This window comes from Podarcis melisellensis, assembly GCF_964234715.1.
Source record: "Podarcis melisellensis genome assembly, chromosome: 4".
In the NCBI taxonomy this organism is placed as follows: Eukaryota; Metazoa; Chordata; class Lepidosauria; order Squamata; family Lacertidae; genus Podarcis; species Podarcis melisellensis.
Window position 1 is genome coordinate 103,323,816 of NC_138531.1, and position 14,898 is coordinate 103,338,713.

General features: G+C 47.0%; 1 protein-coding gene across 3 annotated transcripts in view; it reads right to left on the bottom strand.

Annotated features, from left to right (window-relative positions):
* Positions 1 to 8,421: 8,421 nt before the first annotated feature.
* The window catches only part of LOC309369095 (uncharacterized protein), an 83,787-nt gene continuing 77,310 nt past the window's right edge, over positions 8,422 to 14,898 (bottom strand). For 2 of the 3 annotated variants that reach the window (XM_081909748.1, XM_081909749.1), the window contains one exon: positions 8,424 to 10,677. In XM_081909748.1, the coding sequence (XP_081765874.1) occupies positions 9,071 to 10,677 (1,607 nt within the window). In that variant the 3' untranslated portion in view covers positions 8,424 to 9,070. Of the gene's footprint in view, positions 10,678 to 14,898 lie in introns of all 3 variants that reach the window. The other variant, XM_081909747.1, reaches the window with a different exon arrangement.

Here is a 14,898-nt window from a genome sequence, read left to right on the forward strand (position 1 = left end):
TCAATCAAGATGAGCGTACTTCCAAAGATGTTGTTCTTATTTCAAATGATTCCAATAATCAAAGGGACAAAGATCTTCAGAGAGTGGCAAAGAATGATCTCAAGATATATCTGGCAGGGCAAAAAGCCAAGAATACAATTTAAGTTACTAACTGATGCGAAGGAAAGAGGTGGCTTCGCCCTGCCAGACCTGAAACTTTACTATGAAGCATCTTGTCTCTGCTGGTTAAAGGACTGGATAACATTAAAAAATAACAAGTTATTGGATCTAGAAGGTTTTGATAACAGGTTCGGTTGGCACACTTATCTATGGTCGGGGAAGAAGAAAGTCCACAAAGGGTTCGCCAATCATATTTTTAGAGGTGCCCTAATAGAAATATAGGATAGGTACCAAAATATTTTAAAACCGAATGTACCTCATTGGTTATCCCCACTGGAGGTCATGAGTGTGAAAAAGACAAATATGAGAGAGGACTGGATGACTTATGGAGATATTGTAATTAAAGAAGGGGGGAAATGGAAATTGAAGCCATATGAACAAGTTAATGAGTTGAAAAATATGTTTAAATATACGTTTGTGAAGAAACCAGAAGCCTTTTTGTTAGGAATTACAGGAAGAGAAATTAACAGAAGTGATTACAAACTTTTTCAATATGCAGTGACTGCGGCAAGAATTTTAATGGCCCAAAAATGGAAACAAGAAGAACTACCGACATTGGAAGAATGGAGGCGGAAATTGATAGACTTTGTTGAACTAGATAAATTGACAGGAAAAATCAGATACCAGAAAGACCACAAGTTCACTCAGGACTGGAAAAAGTTTACGATTTATCTGGAAAATATTTGTGATGAGCAGACAACGCTAGTTGGATTTAAAGAGGCTTTGTGAATGAGAAAGGGTATTGTAAAAGGGAAAGAGCTGTAAAGATTTATAAACTGGCAATATAATAATAATAATAAAAAGAACCTCCGGGAACTGGGAGAGAGGCCAGCTTCTCCCGAGAGGGCTAGTTTGCCAACACTGGCAACATTCAGAAGGCTGGTATGACAGAGTTATCTGGGCAGGAAATCCCACACTTCACAGCTGGAGTTTACTCTTTATCAGCAAGAACACAATATTCACAGACTTGGCTGAGTTTCGGGCCTTATGAGAACAACAACTCATTCACTGAGCGTCTTCCTTAACTAAATCAGTTGCCGAGAGTGAAGGCCCCCGGCTCCCCACAGCTTTCCAAGTCCCCTCCTCTCTGGGGTTTCTGGCAAGCGACTGAACAGTGCGCAAGAGTGCAGCCTGCCTTTGCTCCTGGCTCTGAGAGACAAGCAGGGAGGGTGGCTTCTGGCAGAAGGAGAGGGAGCCCCCAGTGGCTCCTCCTTCTCCTGACTCACCTCTGCCTCTCGACCTCCCTCCTCCCACGTGCCTCCTTCCTCTTCTGCCTCTGATTCTGCACTGCATTCTGCCACAGAGTCTCCCAGCTCACTAAGCCCTGTTACCCCTTCAGCTTCTGACACCTCCTCTTCCAAGGCTTCTCCCTATTGCCCCTCTGACCGCTAATCCTTACTCCACCTCCACTCCTTGGGCTCTGAGCCGTCTTCTTTTCCTGGTTCCCAGGCTGCTTCCTCCCACCATTTCTCTGTGCCCAACCAGTCCATGACATTGCTCCATCCCTCAGCCTCTGTCCCCACAAGGCAGCTTCCCCTGACCTGATCTGGTGCCACAGCCGATGTTTCACTTCTGCCCCCATGAAAAGATAAATATGGAGGTCTTGTTGGCTTCATTCTTTCATCTGCCTCACAGGAATCCAGGTCCATTTCTGCAAAATGATCCCTTTTCTGCAAGAAAAACAAGGATTCAAAACAGTAAATGAATGATGAGAAATATTAAAAAGAGAACGACAAAGACAGAAACTTTAAGGATGTTAGATCTCATTCCCAGAAAAAGGATGGGACATCAGCAGACCATTTTTGGATGTTCTCCATCCTGTTTGGAGCCTCTTGGGAGTATCCAGAGGAAAGTCTCTCTCACCTGCTTTCTCTCTGCCTGCTTTCTCTCCTCTGCCTGACTCAGGAGGAAACCTTCGGCCAGGGCCACTGCCTGGGAACTGGTCTCCGCTCCACAGTCCCTCACCCAGCTCTCCATCTCTAATGGAAGGACAGCCAGGAACTGCTCCAAGATCACCAGGTCCAGCATCTCAGCTTTCGTGTGCCTTTCTGGCTTCAGCCACTGATGGCAAAGGTGGTAGAGTCGGCTGCAAACCTCTCGGGGTCCTTTGGCCTCCTGGCAGCAGAACTGCCTCACCTGCTGGCTCTGCACCTCTGAGCGGAGAGTGTCCTCCTCACCCAGGATCTTCTGCACAGAGTTTCCCCAGAATCCCCCACTGCTCCCAGTTTGGATGGCATGGCCTCTTCCTGCTTTAGGGCCAGCTGTGTCTTGCTCATCCATCTGTGGTCTCAGGAAGCCTCTGAGAGATCGGAAGGAACCCTTTGGTCTTCTGCCAAGTTCTGTCCGTCTGAATGAGAAGCTCTAGCAAATCCTACAAAGCAAATACGTTGTTCTGTTACAAAAGTTGTTTAATATCAGGAGAAGAAAAAGGTTCCCTGAGCAAGCATGGATGAGTCTTGCTGGGAACTAGGGCTGGACTGCACCACATCCCAGACTCTGAGCTATCTTTCTAAAGAGGAGGAGGAGGAGATATAGGCCTCTAGAAGGGAGATTGTGGAAATGTGGAGGCAAGCGAATAGATTAATGCGAGGGGAAGCAGCCTGGTTACTCCTTCCTTCCAGTCAATGCATGAAGTCAGAACTGATTGACAAGGGAGTCATTGGTTCCTAGTGAAAAATGACTAGGAGTGTTGAGTCCGAATCTCCTTTCTTGTAGCTTGAAGCCATTGGTTGTAATCCTGCACCCAGGTGACATGGCTCTCCTATCTCCTCTCTGTCTCCTCCTCTCCAACTAAACATACCCAGCTCCTCACAAAGCTTGGCTTGATCTGCTTGGCTGGCCTCCTCTGCCAATAAGGAGAAAGAAAGAAGGGAAACAGACAAAGAGGTTTGGGAGCAACCATTCAGACACGTTTCCTCTCTTGTGCAATGACGCTGACCCGTGTCACACACAGCAGAAGTCCTACTGATAAGCTTCTTTACAGAAGCTAGATTTCTATCTGCTAGATTTCCCAGGGGGCTCTTAATAATTTTTTTTCTGGAAGGGGGGCGGTAACCTCCTCCTCCCCCCCACAAAAGATCTAAAGGAAGGAGACAGTTCCTGCGACCTTGCACCTCCCTGGCAGGACCCCCTGCTCCCTGGGGCCCCCCTCCCCACATGAGCCACCCTCCCCTGCTGCAGCCCTGGGACCCCCACCTTCTCCCCACTGCACCCTCGGGGGGGGGGGAGGAGGAAGAGACTCACCAGATCCCCGTGGAAGAGAACAATGCAACATTTGCAATAGCAGAGGAAAGCAAACCTGCCCCCTTGCAAGAAGGGGAGGGAGGGGCTTTTCGCCTGGAGGACCTGGCCCCCCTTTACATCCTGTCCTCTCTAGGAATGCAGCTCGGTTCCCTTTAACCCTTGCAGAGCTGAGTCCACCCTGCTCAGTCCTCTCTGCCTTTTCTCTCCTGCGTTGCACAATCCCAGAGATGCTCATTTTATTTTTGCTCTTGGTTGGTCTGTGATCCGCCCCCTCCCTTGGCCAGAAACTGGAGGAAGAGGTTGCAGGGAAAAGGGGTTTGCAGGAAGCAAGGAACCTCCTCCTAGAATGGGAGGGAGCCCCCTGGGTCATCTATTCCAGCCCCCCTGCAAGGCAGGAATCTCAGCCAAAGCATCCAACCTCTGCTTAAAAACCTCCAAGGAAGGAGAGTCCGCCATCTCCCAAGGGATTCTGCTGCTCTTCCCCTCAGAATGTTCTTCCTGCTCTTTAGGCAGCAGAAACTGCTTTCTGGTCCTCTGGGTCCCTTATTCTGGGTGCTCCCCTCTAGGGCAGGAGAAAACAAGCTGGCTCCCTCTTCCATGGGTCAGCCCCCCAGATATTGAGAGGTGGCTCTCAGGTCTCCATCCAGGCAGATTTTGTCTCCAGCTGGGTTTGTTATTTCTGGAATGGCTACCTGTCTGGCACTCAGGTATCAGGATGCCAGGAATCATCACTCAGGTAGAGGGGCTGCTGAGGAGCTGAACTCACATGTCTATATGAATTTCTGAAGTTTTCCCAGTGAGCCAGTACATAGATACCTTTATCAGTGAACTCGTACATTTGGTATCGTGCAGCAGAGGCCCTTTGAGCAGATAGGAAGAAACTGTGATGAAGTGTTTTGTGGGGACAAGTCACAAAAGTCACAAAAGTGATCATGCTGATTTTGGTAGTGGGCTGCATGTGCATGATATCTGCTGCAGGGGCAACCCCCCCCCCAAAAAAAACCTATACATAAATTCCTGCAACATTTTGCCTTCCAGTGTCCAGCTATACCTCTTGGCTCATCCTACAAACTTTGCTGGGGGGCTGTGTTCCCCCTCCCAAAGCAGGGACACACTCTTAGCACCCGAAAGCTGTACCACCTCATTGCTGCTGCCGGGGGTGTGAGGGTTTATATAGTAGCGGTTGATGCCCTTAGGGAATATTTGGCCAATTAAGTGAGGTAGGAAATCCCTCAAGGGACGGAGCAGCAGCTGATTTGCTACCTGTGCTATGACGCCCTCCTCTCAGCTGAGCAGGTGCCCTGGGGGGACCTCAGAGGGGAGGTCTGGTGGCAGGAATCTGAGCATCCTGGACCCTGCCCCATGGTTCCCCTTTCCCTCCACCAAACACCCATTGAGTGTAACAAAAGAGATTGCTGGAGGCAGGGGTGGGACCTGTTGGGCGTGAATATCTGGATTGGCTAAGCAGATGAAATGGGCAGAAGCATCTCAGCCAGTGGGAAAGGAAGCCATATTGACTATGGCAAGCATAGGCAAACTAAGCCCTCCAGATGTTTTGCGACTACAATTCCCATCATTCCTGACCACTGGTCCTGTTAGCTAGGGATAATGGGAGCTGTAGTCCCAAAACATCTGGAGGGCCGAGTTTGGGGATGCCTGCACTATGGGTTGTGGACTCTCCATCTTTGGCGGTCTTCACATACCTGTCAACTGTCCTGCTTTGAGTGGGACGTCCTGCAATTCCAGAAGCCACCCTGGCTTCTGATTGGCTCCCAGGATGTCCTGTTTTGGCTCCCGTGAACCTGTGGCCCCAAAAGACGCCCATTTTGGGGGGGGGTCCTTGCTCTTTTGTGATTTACGGGACTCATTCAGCAGTGTGGCCCCAAAAGTTGCAGGTCCCAATTTCCCTCTGCAACATGTTGGAGGGTAGGCAGAGTTTGGGAGGACAACTCTCTTCATATTCTATGGCTGTGGGTGACAGGAGAAAGAGTGGACGATGTCAGAATCTTCGGAGGGCCAGCAGAGGAGCCTGCCTTGGATCAATCACCACAACCCCATAGTGGCCGTAAAAGCAGGTGAGCAGTGAGTCTCCCCTCAAGTTTTAAAAGGAGTGCTGCATTACTCGGCTGTCTCACAGGATGCTTTTTATTATGTTTTTAACATTGTTGTTCTGCATTGGGCTTTTAATGTTGTACACCGCCCTGGGATATTCTGATAAAGGGGGGTATATAAATTGAATAAATACTATTATTATTATTATTATTATTATTATTATTATTATTATTATTATTATTATTATGTCCCTGCATTCTGGAGTGCCAAGTCTTTTTGAGAGAACTGCTGTGGAGCTGAGATGAAGGAGGAGAGACCATTTCCTCTCCACCCAGCAAAGTTATGGAACTCCAGGAAGACACAACCTGAAAGACAGTGCGCTATTTTATGAAAAATTTTATAACTCTTTATTAGGTTATATGATGTTATGATGTATTGCAATTTTCATAAAATGTATACATTGCTTGATTGTAAAAACACACAAACACACTCTTTCGTCTCCCATTCTAACAGAATACCGTATGTGCCTTTTAGCAGTTGGAATCTCCTGTATTTGTCAAAGGACTCTCTGAAATTCTGATGTTAGCCTGTATCTCCTTTCCATGTATGTAAAGGAAATGCCCTCTGGGAATTCCCATTTATATCTAATGTCAACTCTCCTGAGTGCTATTGTTAAATATCTATATTTGGTTCTTCTAAGACTCAATTTCAGTGGAATCTCTCTAAAGATATCTACTTTCTGTCCGGAAACCACATGATTTGGCTCTGAATCAGATTCTGGAAGGCCTATGTCAGGTAGACGTTACCTTATTACTTCAGCTAAATGTCACAGGATTAAACAAGGTACTACAATGGTACCTTGGGTTACAAACACTTCAGGTTACATACTCTTCGGGCTACAGACTCCCCTACCCCAGAAATATTACCTCGGGTTAAGAACTTTGCTTCAGGATGAGAACAGAAATCGTGCTCCGGCGGCCCCATTCGCTAAAGTGGTACTTCAGTTTAAGAACTGTTTCTGGTTAAGAACAGACCTCCAGAACAAATTAAGTACTTAACCCACTGTACAGGCACAGTTTCTCTTAAACTCCCTCCTCTCATAATCAGTTGTTACACTTCAGGTATCCAGAATAAATGCTAAAAGGCTGGACTCTGTTTCTGCTGCTTCTCTCTCATTCCCTTCCTTAGTTATGACAGGACAGCCCAGCTTCCTTCATGGCTTCATACTTTGGTCCGTGAGCGAGGGGCCACTTTTCCTCGGTTCCCCTCTCTCTTAGCAGTCCCACTCCCGAGGTATTTTCCTTTGTATGCCAGACCCAGGGGATCATCTGAGTCCTTTTCACTGACTCAGAAATCTGCTTTTCCTAGAAAATCTCTCCCCTCCCAAATGGAAGGAGACCCCAGAAGAAGAGTCTTCCCATCTGAACACTCTCTCCAGACCCTCAACATGGACTTCCAATCTCAGCTACGACTGTTAATAGAGGATGAGCTGCCTCACTTCATGAAATTAAAACCTCGCTCCTTCAAAGTATTAGAGTTCAAAGACTGTGATAAAAATGAAAGAAGAGCAAAGGGAGAACAATATCGTGGTTCTCAAATGATGGATAACATAGGTTACTACAGGAGAAAGAAAATAAAATGATAAGTATAATTATTATTATTTATACCCCGCCCATCTGGCTGGGCTTCCCCTGCTACTCTGGGCGGCTTCAAATAAAATATTAAAACACTAATACATCAAACATTAAAAGCTTCCCTAAACAGGGCTGCCTTCAGATGTCTTCTAAAAGTCTGGTAGTTGTTGTTCTCTTTGACATCTGGTGGGAGGCCGTTCCACAGGGAGGGTGCCACTACCAAGAAGGTTGTCTGTCTGGTTCCTTGTAACTTAGCTTCTCACAGTGAGGTAACCTCCAGAAGGCCCTCGGTGCTGGACCTCAGTGTCTGGGTAGAACTTCAAAGGTAGCCCCATGTAGAGCGCATTGCAGCAGTCCAAGCAGGAGATAAGCAGAGCATGCACCACTCTGGCGAGGCAGTCCGCAGGCAGATAGGGTCTCAGCCTGCATACTAGATGGAGCTGGTAAAAAGCTGCCCTGGACACAGATTTGACCTGTGCCTCCATGGACAGCTGTGAGTCCAAAATGACTCCCAGGCTGAACACAGCCCAGGGGGGAGGAGCGGAACCACTGTATGACAGTGCCCCCAGCTTCCAACCCCTCAAGACGGTCCAGAAGGATGTTATGCTCGATGGTATCAAATGCCGCTGAGAGATCCAGCAGAACTAGGAAACAGCTCTCACCTTTGTCCCTAGCCCGCCAGAGATCATCAACCAGTGCGACCAAGGCAGTTTCAAGTCCCATGTTGAGGCCTGAATCCCATCTGGAAGGGATCTAAATGGTCTGCTTCCTCCAGGCATGCCTGGAGTTGTTCAGCAACCACTCGCTCAATCACCTTGCCCAAGAATGGAGGATTTGAGACTGGGCGATAGTTGGCCATCGTGGCCGCATCTAAATATGGTTTTTTAAGAAGTGGTTTGATAACCGCCTCTTTCAGCGGGTCTGGGAAGGCTCACTCACGGAGGGAAGCATTCACCACCCCACGAAGCCCATCGCACAGCCCTTCTCGGCTAGCTTTTATAAGCCAGGATGGACAAGGATCAAGGAGACAAGTGGTTGGTTTCACTCGTCCAAGCAGCCTGTCCACATCCTCGGGGGTAACAGATTGCAATTGATCCCACACAACTTGACTAGACAGGACTCTAGCACTCTCCCGCCCTGCTCCCACAGTGGAGTCTACATCTGCTTGAATCGGAGCGACTTTGTCTGCAAAAAACTTTGCAAAATCATTGCAGGAGATGTGGCCTGTAGTGGGCCCTAATGGAGCAGGTGGTTCTGCTAAATTGTGAACCACCTGAAAGAGTCTCCTGCTGCTGTTTTCCACAGATATAATACCACCCTGCAGAGGGTAAGGTTCGCAGAGAAGTCCAGTTGCACCAGGAAGTGATCTGACCATGGCACTTCTTTAGTTTCGCTTTCACTTAGTGTCAGATCACCAACACCCACAGAGGTGAACACCAGGTCTAAGGCATGTCCACGGCTATGAGTTGGGCCAAACATATTCAGGGAAAGCCCCATGGAGGCCATGCTTTCCATGAAGTCCCAAGTGGCCCCTTGTAAGGTCGTGTCGGCGTGGATGTTAAAATCCCCTAGGACAAACAAACTAGGTGTCTCCAGGAGAACATCCGCCATGACCTGGAGCAGCTCGGGCAGGGAATCCTTGGTGCAGTGGGGAGTTCGGTACACCAAAAGGAATCCTGTACTGCCCCTATTGCCCAACTTCCAGAACATGCACTCGGAGAACTGGGTCTTCCCAATAGGACGCCTGCTCCACAGGGTAGGACACAAACCAATGCCTTCAAGTTTTATTTTTTTAAAAAAAAGACTGACTAAACATGCAGAAGAACTTTTTGATAGCAAGAGCTCTTAGTGGATTGTAGTCCCTTGGGAGTGCTGGAATTTCCATTCTTTGAGGTTTTCAAATGAAGTTGGATGGTCATCTGTCATGGATGCTTGACTTGCTATGCCTGCATCACAAGGGGTGGAATATATTGCACCAGGGATCACTTCAAGCTCAAAAATTCTACACTTCTGTGATTCTCCTCTGTATGAATTCTTTGATGGTAAGTGAGACTGGACTTTTGACTGAACCTCTTTCCACATTCCGCACACTGATAGGGTTTCACTCCTGTATGAATTCTTTGATGTGAAGTGAGATTGAAGCTCATACTGAAGCTCTTTCCACATTCAATGCACTGATAGGGTTTCTCCCCTGTATGAATTCTTTGATGGGAAGTGAGATTGGAGCTCTGACTGAAGCTCTTTCCACATTCCACACACTGATAGGGTTTCTCCCCTGTATGAATTCTTTGATGTTTAGTGAGATCGAAGCTGCTACTGAAGCTCTTTCCACATTCCACACACTGAGAGGATTTCCCCCCTGCATGAATTCTTTGATGCTTAGTGAGAGAGGAGCTGCTACTGAAGCTCTTTCCACATTCCACACACTGATAGGGTTTCTCCCCTGTATGAATTCTTTGATGGGAAGTGAGATGGGAGCTCATACTGAAGCTCTTTCCACATTCCACACACTGATAGGGTTTCTCCCCTGAATGAATTCTTTGATGGGAAGTGAGTTTGGAGCTATCAGTGAAGCTCTTTCCACATTCCACACACTGATAGGGTTTCTCCCCTGTATGAATTCTTTGATGTTTAGTGAGATCGGAGCTTCTACTGAAGCTCTTTCCACATTCCACACAGCGAAAGGGTTTCTCCCCTGTATGAATTATCTGATGGGAAGTGAGACTAGAGCTCATACTGAAGCTCTTTCCACATTCCATGCACTGATACGGTTTCTCCCCTGTATGAATTCTTTGATGGGAAGTGAGATGGGAGCTCATACTGAAGCTCTTTCCACATTCCACACACTGATAGGGTTTCTCCCCTGTATGAATTCTTTGATGTTTAATGAGATCGGAGCTCATACTGAAGCTCTTTCCACATTCCACACACTGATAGGGTTTCTCCCCTGTATGAATTCTTTGATGTTTAGTGAGATCGGCGCTTCTACTAAAGCTCTTTCCACATTCCATGCAGCGAAAGGGTTTCTCCCCTGTATGAATTATTTGATGGGAGGTGAGATTGTAGCTCATACTGAAGCTCTTTCCACATTCCATACACTGATAGGGTTTCTCCCCTGTATGAATAGTTTGATGTTTAGTGAGATTGTAGCTCATACTGAAGCTCTTTCCACATTCCACACACTGATAGGGTTTCTCCCCTGTATGAATTCTGTGATGGGAAGTGAGACTTTGGCTGTGACTGAAGCTCTTTCCACATTCCACACACTGATAGGGTTTCTCCCCTGTATGAATTCTTTGATGTTTTGTGAGATTGGAGCTGCTACTGAAGCTCTTTCCACATTCCACACACTGATAGGGTTTCTCCCCTGTATGAATTCTTTGATGGGAAGTGAGAGAGAAGCTCTGACTGAAGCTCTTTCCACATTCAATGCACTGATAGGGTTTCTTTCCAATGAGATTCTGTTGATGGGAAGTGGAATGGGAGCTCTGACTGCAGCTCTTTCCACATTCCAAATTTTTACGTGCCTTTTCCACTCTGCAGATTGTGTTGTGGTCACCTTTGTTCTTGCTTTCCAATTCATCACAATCTGCAATGGAGAGAAAAAGGGATTAAAGTCTCAGGAACAAATGGATTTATTATTGGATTCTAATCGTTGGTTGAATGTTGCTTTGTTTGAAGTAAGTTACTCATTTTATAAATTTTGTACCTTTTTGTAAAAATTTTGTACCTTTTTCGTTGGATTATATTGTTATTTTTTTTGGAATAATTTTTTATTAGGATTTTTTTTAAAAGGTTGCAGAAAAAAAGATATAAATCAAAACAGAACAATCAAAAAAGAAAAAGAAAGAACTATATATAAATAACAAACATAATCCAAGAACAAAAAAACAAGAAAAAAACAAGTCAAACCTTTACATCACTTGCTTTCATTCGCTTACTTCCTTGACCTCCTCGCACCTCCCATTTTTGTATTCTAGTTCAGTTAGATATTTCAGCAAATCCTTTCTAGCTTTGTTTTTATCTTAATAATTTATCCTAATATACTGTGATTTTGCATTCGCTTCTTTCACCAATTCATTTTTGCTTAATCCTTTATATCTTTTCTGCTAAAACCAGATAATTTTATTCCAACATCTTTCTAACATTCCTTAATTTTACAATATTTCTGAAGATAAACTTTTTCCCCCAATTAGATTGTTGTTATTATTACTGTTTCATGTTTATACAGTAGCACCTCGGGTTACGTAACCCTTGGATTATATAAACATCAGGTTATGAAAGCGACAAATCCATTCGCAGTGATCCTTGGGTTGCGAAAACCTCGGGATCTGGCTGGACCTCCGGAACGTATCCCATTCACAACCAGAGGTACCATTGTATATGTGTTGGAGGCTTCCCAGATTGGCTGGGGCAACCCAACCAGATGGTCAGGGTATAAATAAAAATTAATATTATTAGTATGATTATCACTGCTAGTACTACCTGAGATTCAGTCATCCCTGCTCTTCTCTGGTTCAGATGTTGTTTGGCCCAATCATGGCATCTCCTCCATCTCCAGTGTCAGTCATCTCTCTGGTCAACCCAAGACTGACAGCAGCAAAAACAAAAACAGAAAACCTGACAGAAGCTGCTTATCTATTCTAGCAACTCTGAAGCTGACATTGAAGATGCCTGGGCAGTTCAGATCAGCCCAACTGTGGTAGAAGGAGGCAGAACTGGAGGAAGATTGTTCACAGAAAAAACTGTAATCTCCTATTTCTTGTGGGGGTGTTAGGTTCCCAGGTGTTGTAGGGGGCACTGTGAAAATATATGAGGTTTGTCACATAGAGGTATTTTTTGAATTTCCTGGCAGATAGGACGACCACACAGGGAGCCTTACCAAGAGAGGCCACGATCCCACGATTCTCCTCCATGACGTGCTTATGCAGAGCTCTCTGGTCAGGATCCAGCAACTCCCACTCCTCGTCCGTGAAACGAACAGCGACATCTTCGAGGCAAACTGGACCCTAAAAGAAAAAGGGAAATTTCCTCCTCTGAGACAGCAGAAATATGATCTGCTACACAATGCTCTGTTGTTTCCTTCTTGTTATTCCTCTTATTATGCTGTGTTATTTCAATAGCATTGCTTTGCTGCACATTTTAATTGTGGGGACCTATTTTAACGCTTTAATTGAATTCTTTTATTTTGCATTTTAACTGTGGGTAATTATCTTTTTGCAAATAGGTGGTACTCCAGCTTATGTTTACATTTTTCTGCCTACGCAAGCATTCCCGTTTCCCCAATGGAAGGATCCACTTTCTCCTCTCCTCGTGTGATGTTCTGGGGAGGTTCCCTTCCAATGCCCTAGAGCCAAATTCAAGGGGTTCATGGGGGCATGGAGAGGGGGAGGAGTGGGGGGCAGGCCCCATTTTGCAGCAGATAGGGCTGGCTAGGTGAATCCTGAACACTATTTGTTATCGTCTCTACGCTGCTTTGAAGCCTATTTTAGCATTCATTGATGAATATAGAAATACAATAAGCCTAGTCTGGATGGCCATCTGTCTTGGAGGATCTAGCTGAGACTCCAGCAATGCAGGGGGTGGGACTTGATGACCCTTGGGGTCCCTTTCAACTCTAGAATTCTATGAAAACAGCAACTACAGATGAATCCTACTGGCAACATCCAGAAGGCTGGTGTGAAGGTGGTGTTTCCCCTTCGCAGTAACACTCTGGCACAGTCAGCGCGGTACTTAAGAGTCTTTTTTACACATATACAAGAAACAGCTACAGTTCAGAATTACACGTCCAAACCTGTTGAGTCAGATTCGGGGAGCGGCTTCCTACGATTCCCGCGCAAGACGTCTTTGATCCTTACGTTTCATTTCCCTTGTCTGTGCTGATTTGAAAGCCCCCTCCCTTCCGGAGTCTCAGCTTCCTCCCTGAGCCTCTAGGTGGTTGAGGGGCTCTTCAGCATCCCAGAGCCCCTGGCTCTCCCTGACCGGTCTCTGGCCCCTATTCTGCCTCTTCTGTCCATTGCTCCTCAGAATCCTCCCTGACAGCTGGCGCCACAGAGTTATCTGGGCAGGAAATCCCACAGTTCACAGCTGGAGTTTACTCTTTATCAGCAAGAGCACAATGTTCACAGACTTGGCTGAGTTTCGGGCTTCATGACAACAGCAGCTCATTCCCTGAGCCTCTTCATCCACAAAAGCAGTTGCTGAGAGTGAAGGCCCCCGGCTCCCCACAGCTTTCCAAGTCCCCTCCTCTCTGGGGTTTCTGGCAAGCGATTGAACAGTGTGCCAGTGTGCAGCCTGCCTTTGCTCCTCCATGTTACACCTCTCTTGGCTCTGAGAGACAAGCAGGGAGGGTGGATTCTGGCAGAAGGAGAGGGAGCCCCTGGTGGCTCCTCCTTCTCCTGACTCACCTCTGCCTCTCGACCTTCCTCTCCCACTTGCCTCCTTCCTCTTCTGCCTCTGGTTCTGCACTGCATTCTGCCACAGAGTCTCCCAGCTCACTAAGCCCTGTTACCCCTTCAGCTCCTGACATCTCCTCTTCCCAAGCTTCTCCCTCTGACTGCCCATCCTTCCTCCACCTTCACTCCTTGGGCTCACAGCTCATCTTCCCTTCCTGGTTCCATGGCTGCTTCCTCCCACCATTCCTCTGTGCCCAACCAGTCCATGACATTGCTCCATCCCTCGGCCTCTGTCCCCACAAGGCAGCTTCCCCTGACCTGATCTGGTTCCACAGCCGCTGCTTCCCTTCTGCCCCCATGAAAAGGCGGATCAGGAGGTCTTGCCGGCATCGTTCTGTCACCTGCAAGAGAAAAAAGGTAATCAGGACGCCAGGAGTGCCTGCTTCTCTCACAGAGGAAACAGGACATCTCTAATTACAGATGGGCTTTGAGAAAGCCTTACCTGCTGAGGGCAGTTGAAGGTTTGTGCCCATTTCATGTTAGGTGTGCAGAAATACATCTCCCCTCCTCGGAACTCTTGTTCCCAACCCCCACCCCTCAAAAAACAACAACAACAACAAAAAACACCAAGATGAAAAGAACCCTCAGATGAATTGGAAAACCAACAGAACAAGACCAAATGGAGAAAAGCCACCTTCCTCCTTACCCAGTGGCCTCTCTCTGGTGTCCAACGGAGGCCTCTCTGCCTCACAGGAATCCAGGTCCATTTCTGCAAAATGTTCCCTTTTCTGAAAGAACAAGGATTCAAAACTGTAAATGAATGGTGAGAAATGTTAGAAAGAGAATGACAAAGACAGAATCTTTAAGGGTGTTAGAGATCACATTCCCAGAAAAAGGATGGGCCATCAGCAGACCATTTTTGGATGTTCTCTGTCCTGTTTGGAGCCCCTTGGGAGTATCCAGAGGAAAGTCCCTCTCACCTGCTTTCTCTCTGCCTGCTTTCTGTCTTCTGCCTGACTCAGGAGGAAACCTTCGGCCAGGGCCACTGCCTGCGAACTGGTCTCCGCTCCACAGTCCCTCACCCAGCTCTCCATCTCTGGTGGAAGGACAGCCAGGAACTGCTCCAAGATCACCAGGTCCAGCATCTCAGCTTTCGTGTGCCTTTCTGGCTTCAGCCACTGATGATCAAGGTGGTAGAGTTGGCTGCAAACCTCTCGGGGTCCTTTGGCCTCCTGGCAGCAGAACTGCCTCAAGTGCTGGCTCTGCACCTCTGAGGAGTGGGTATCCTCCTCACCCAGGATCTTCTGCCCAGAGTTTTCCCAGAATCCCCCACTGCTCCCAGTTTGGATGACATGGCCTCTTCCTGCTTTAGGGCCAGCTGTGTGTCGCTCATCCATCTGTGCTCTCAGGAAGCC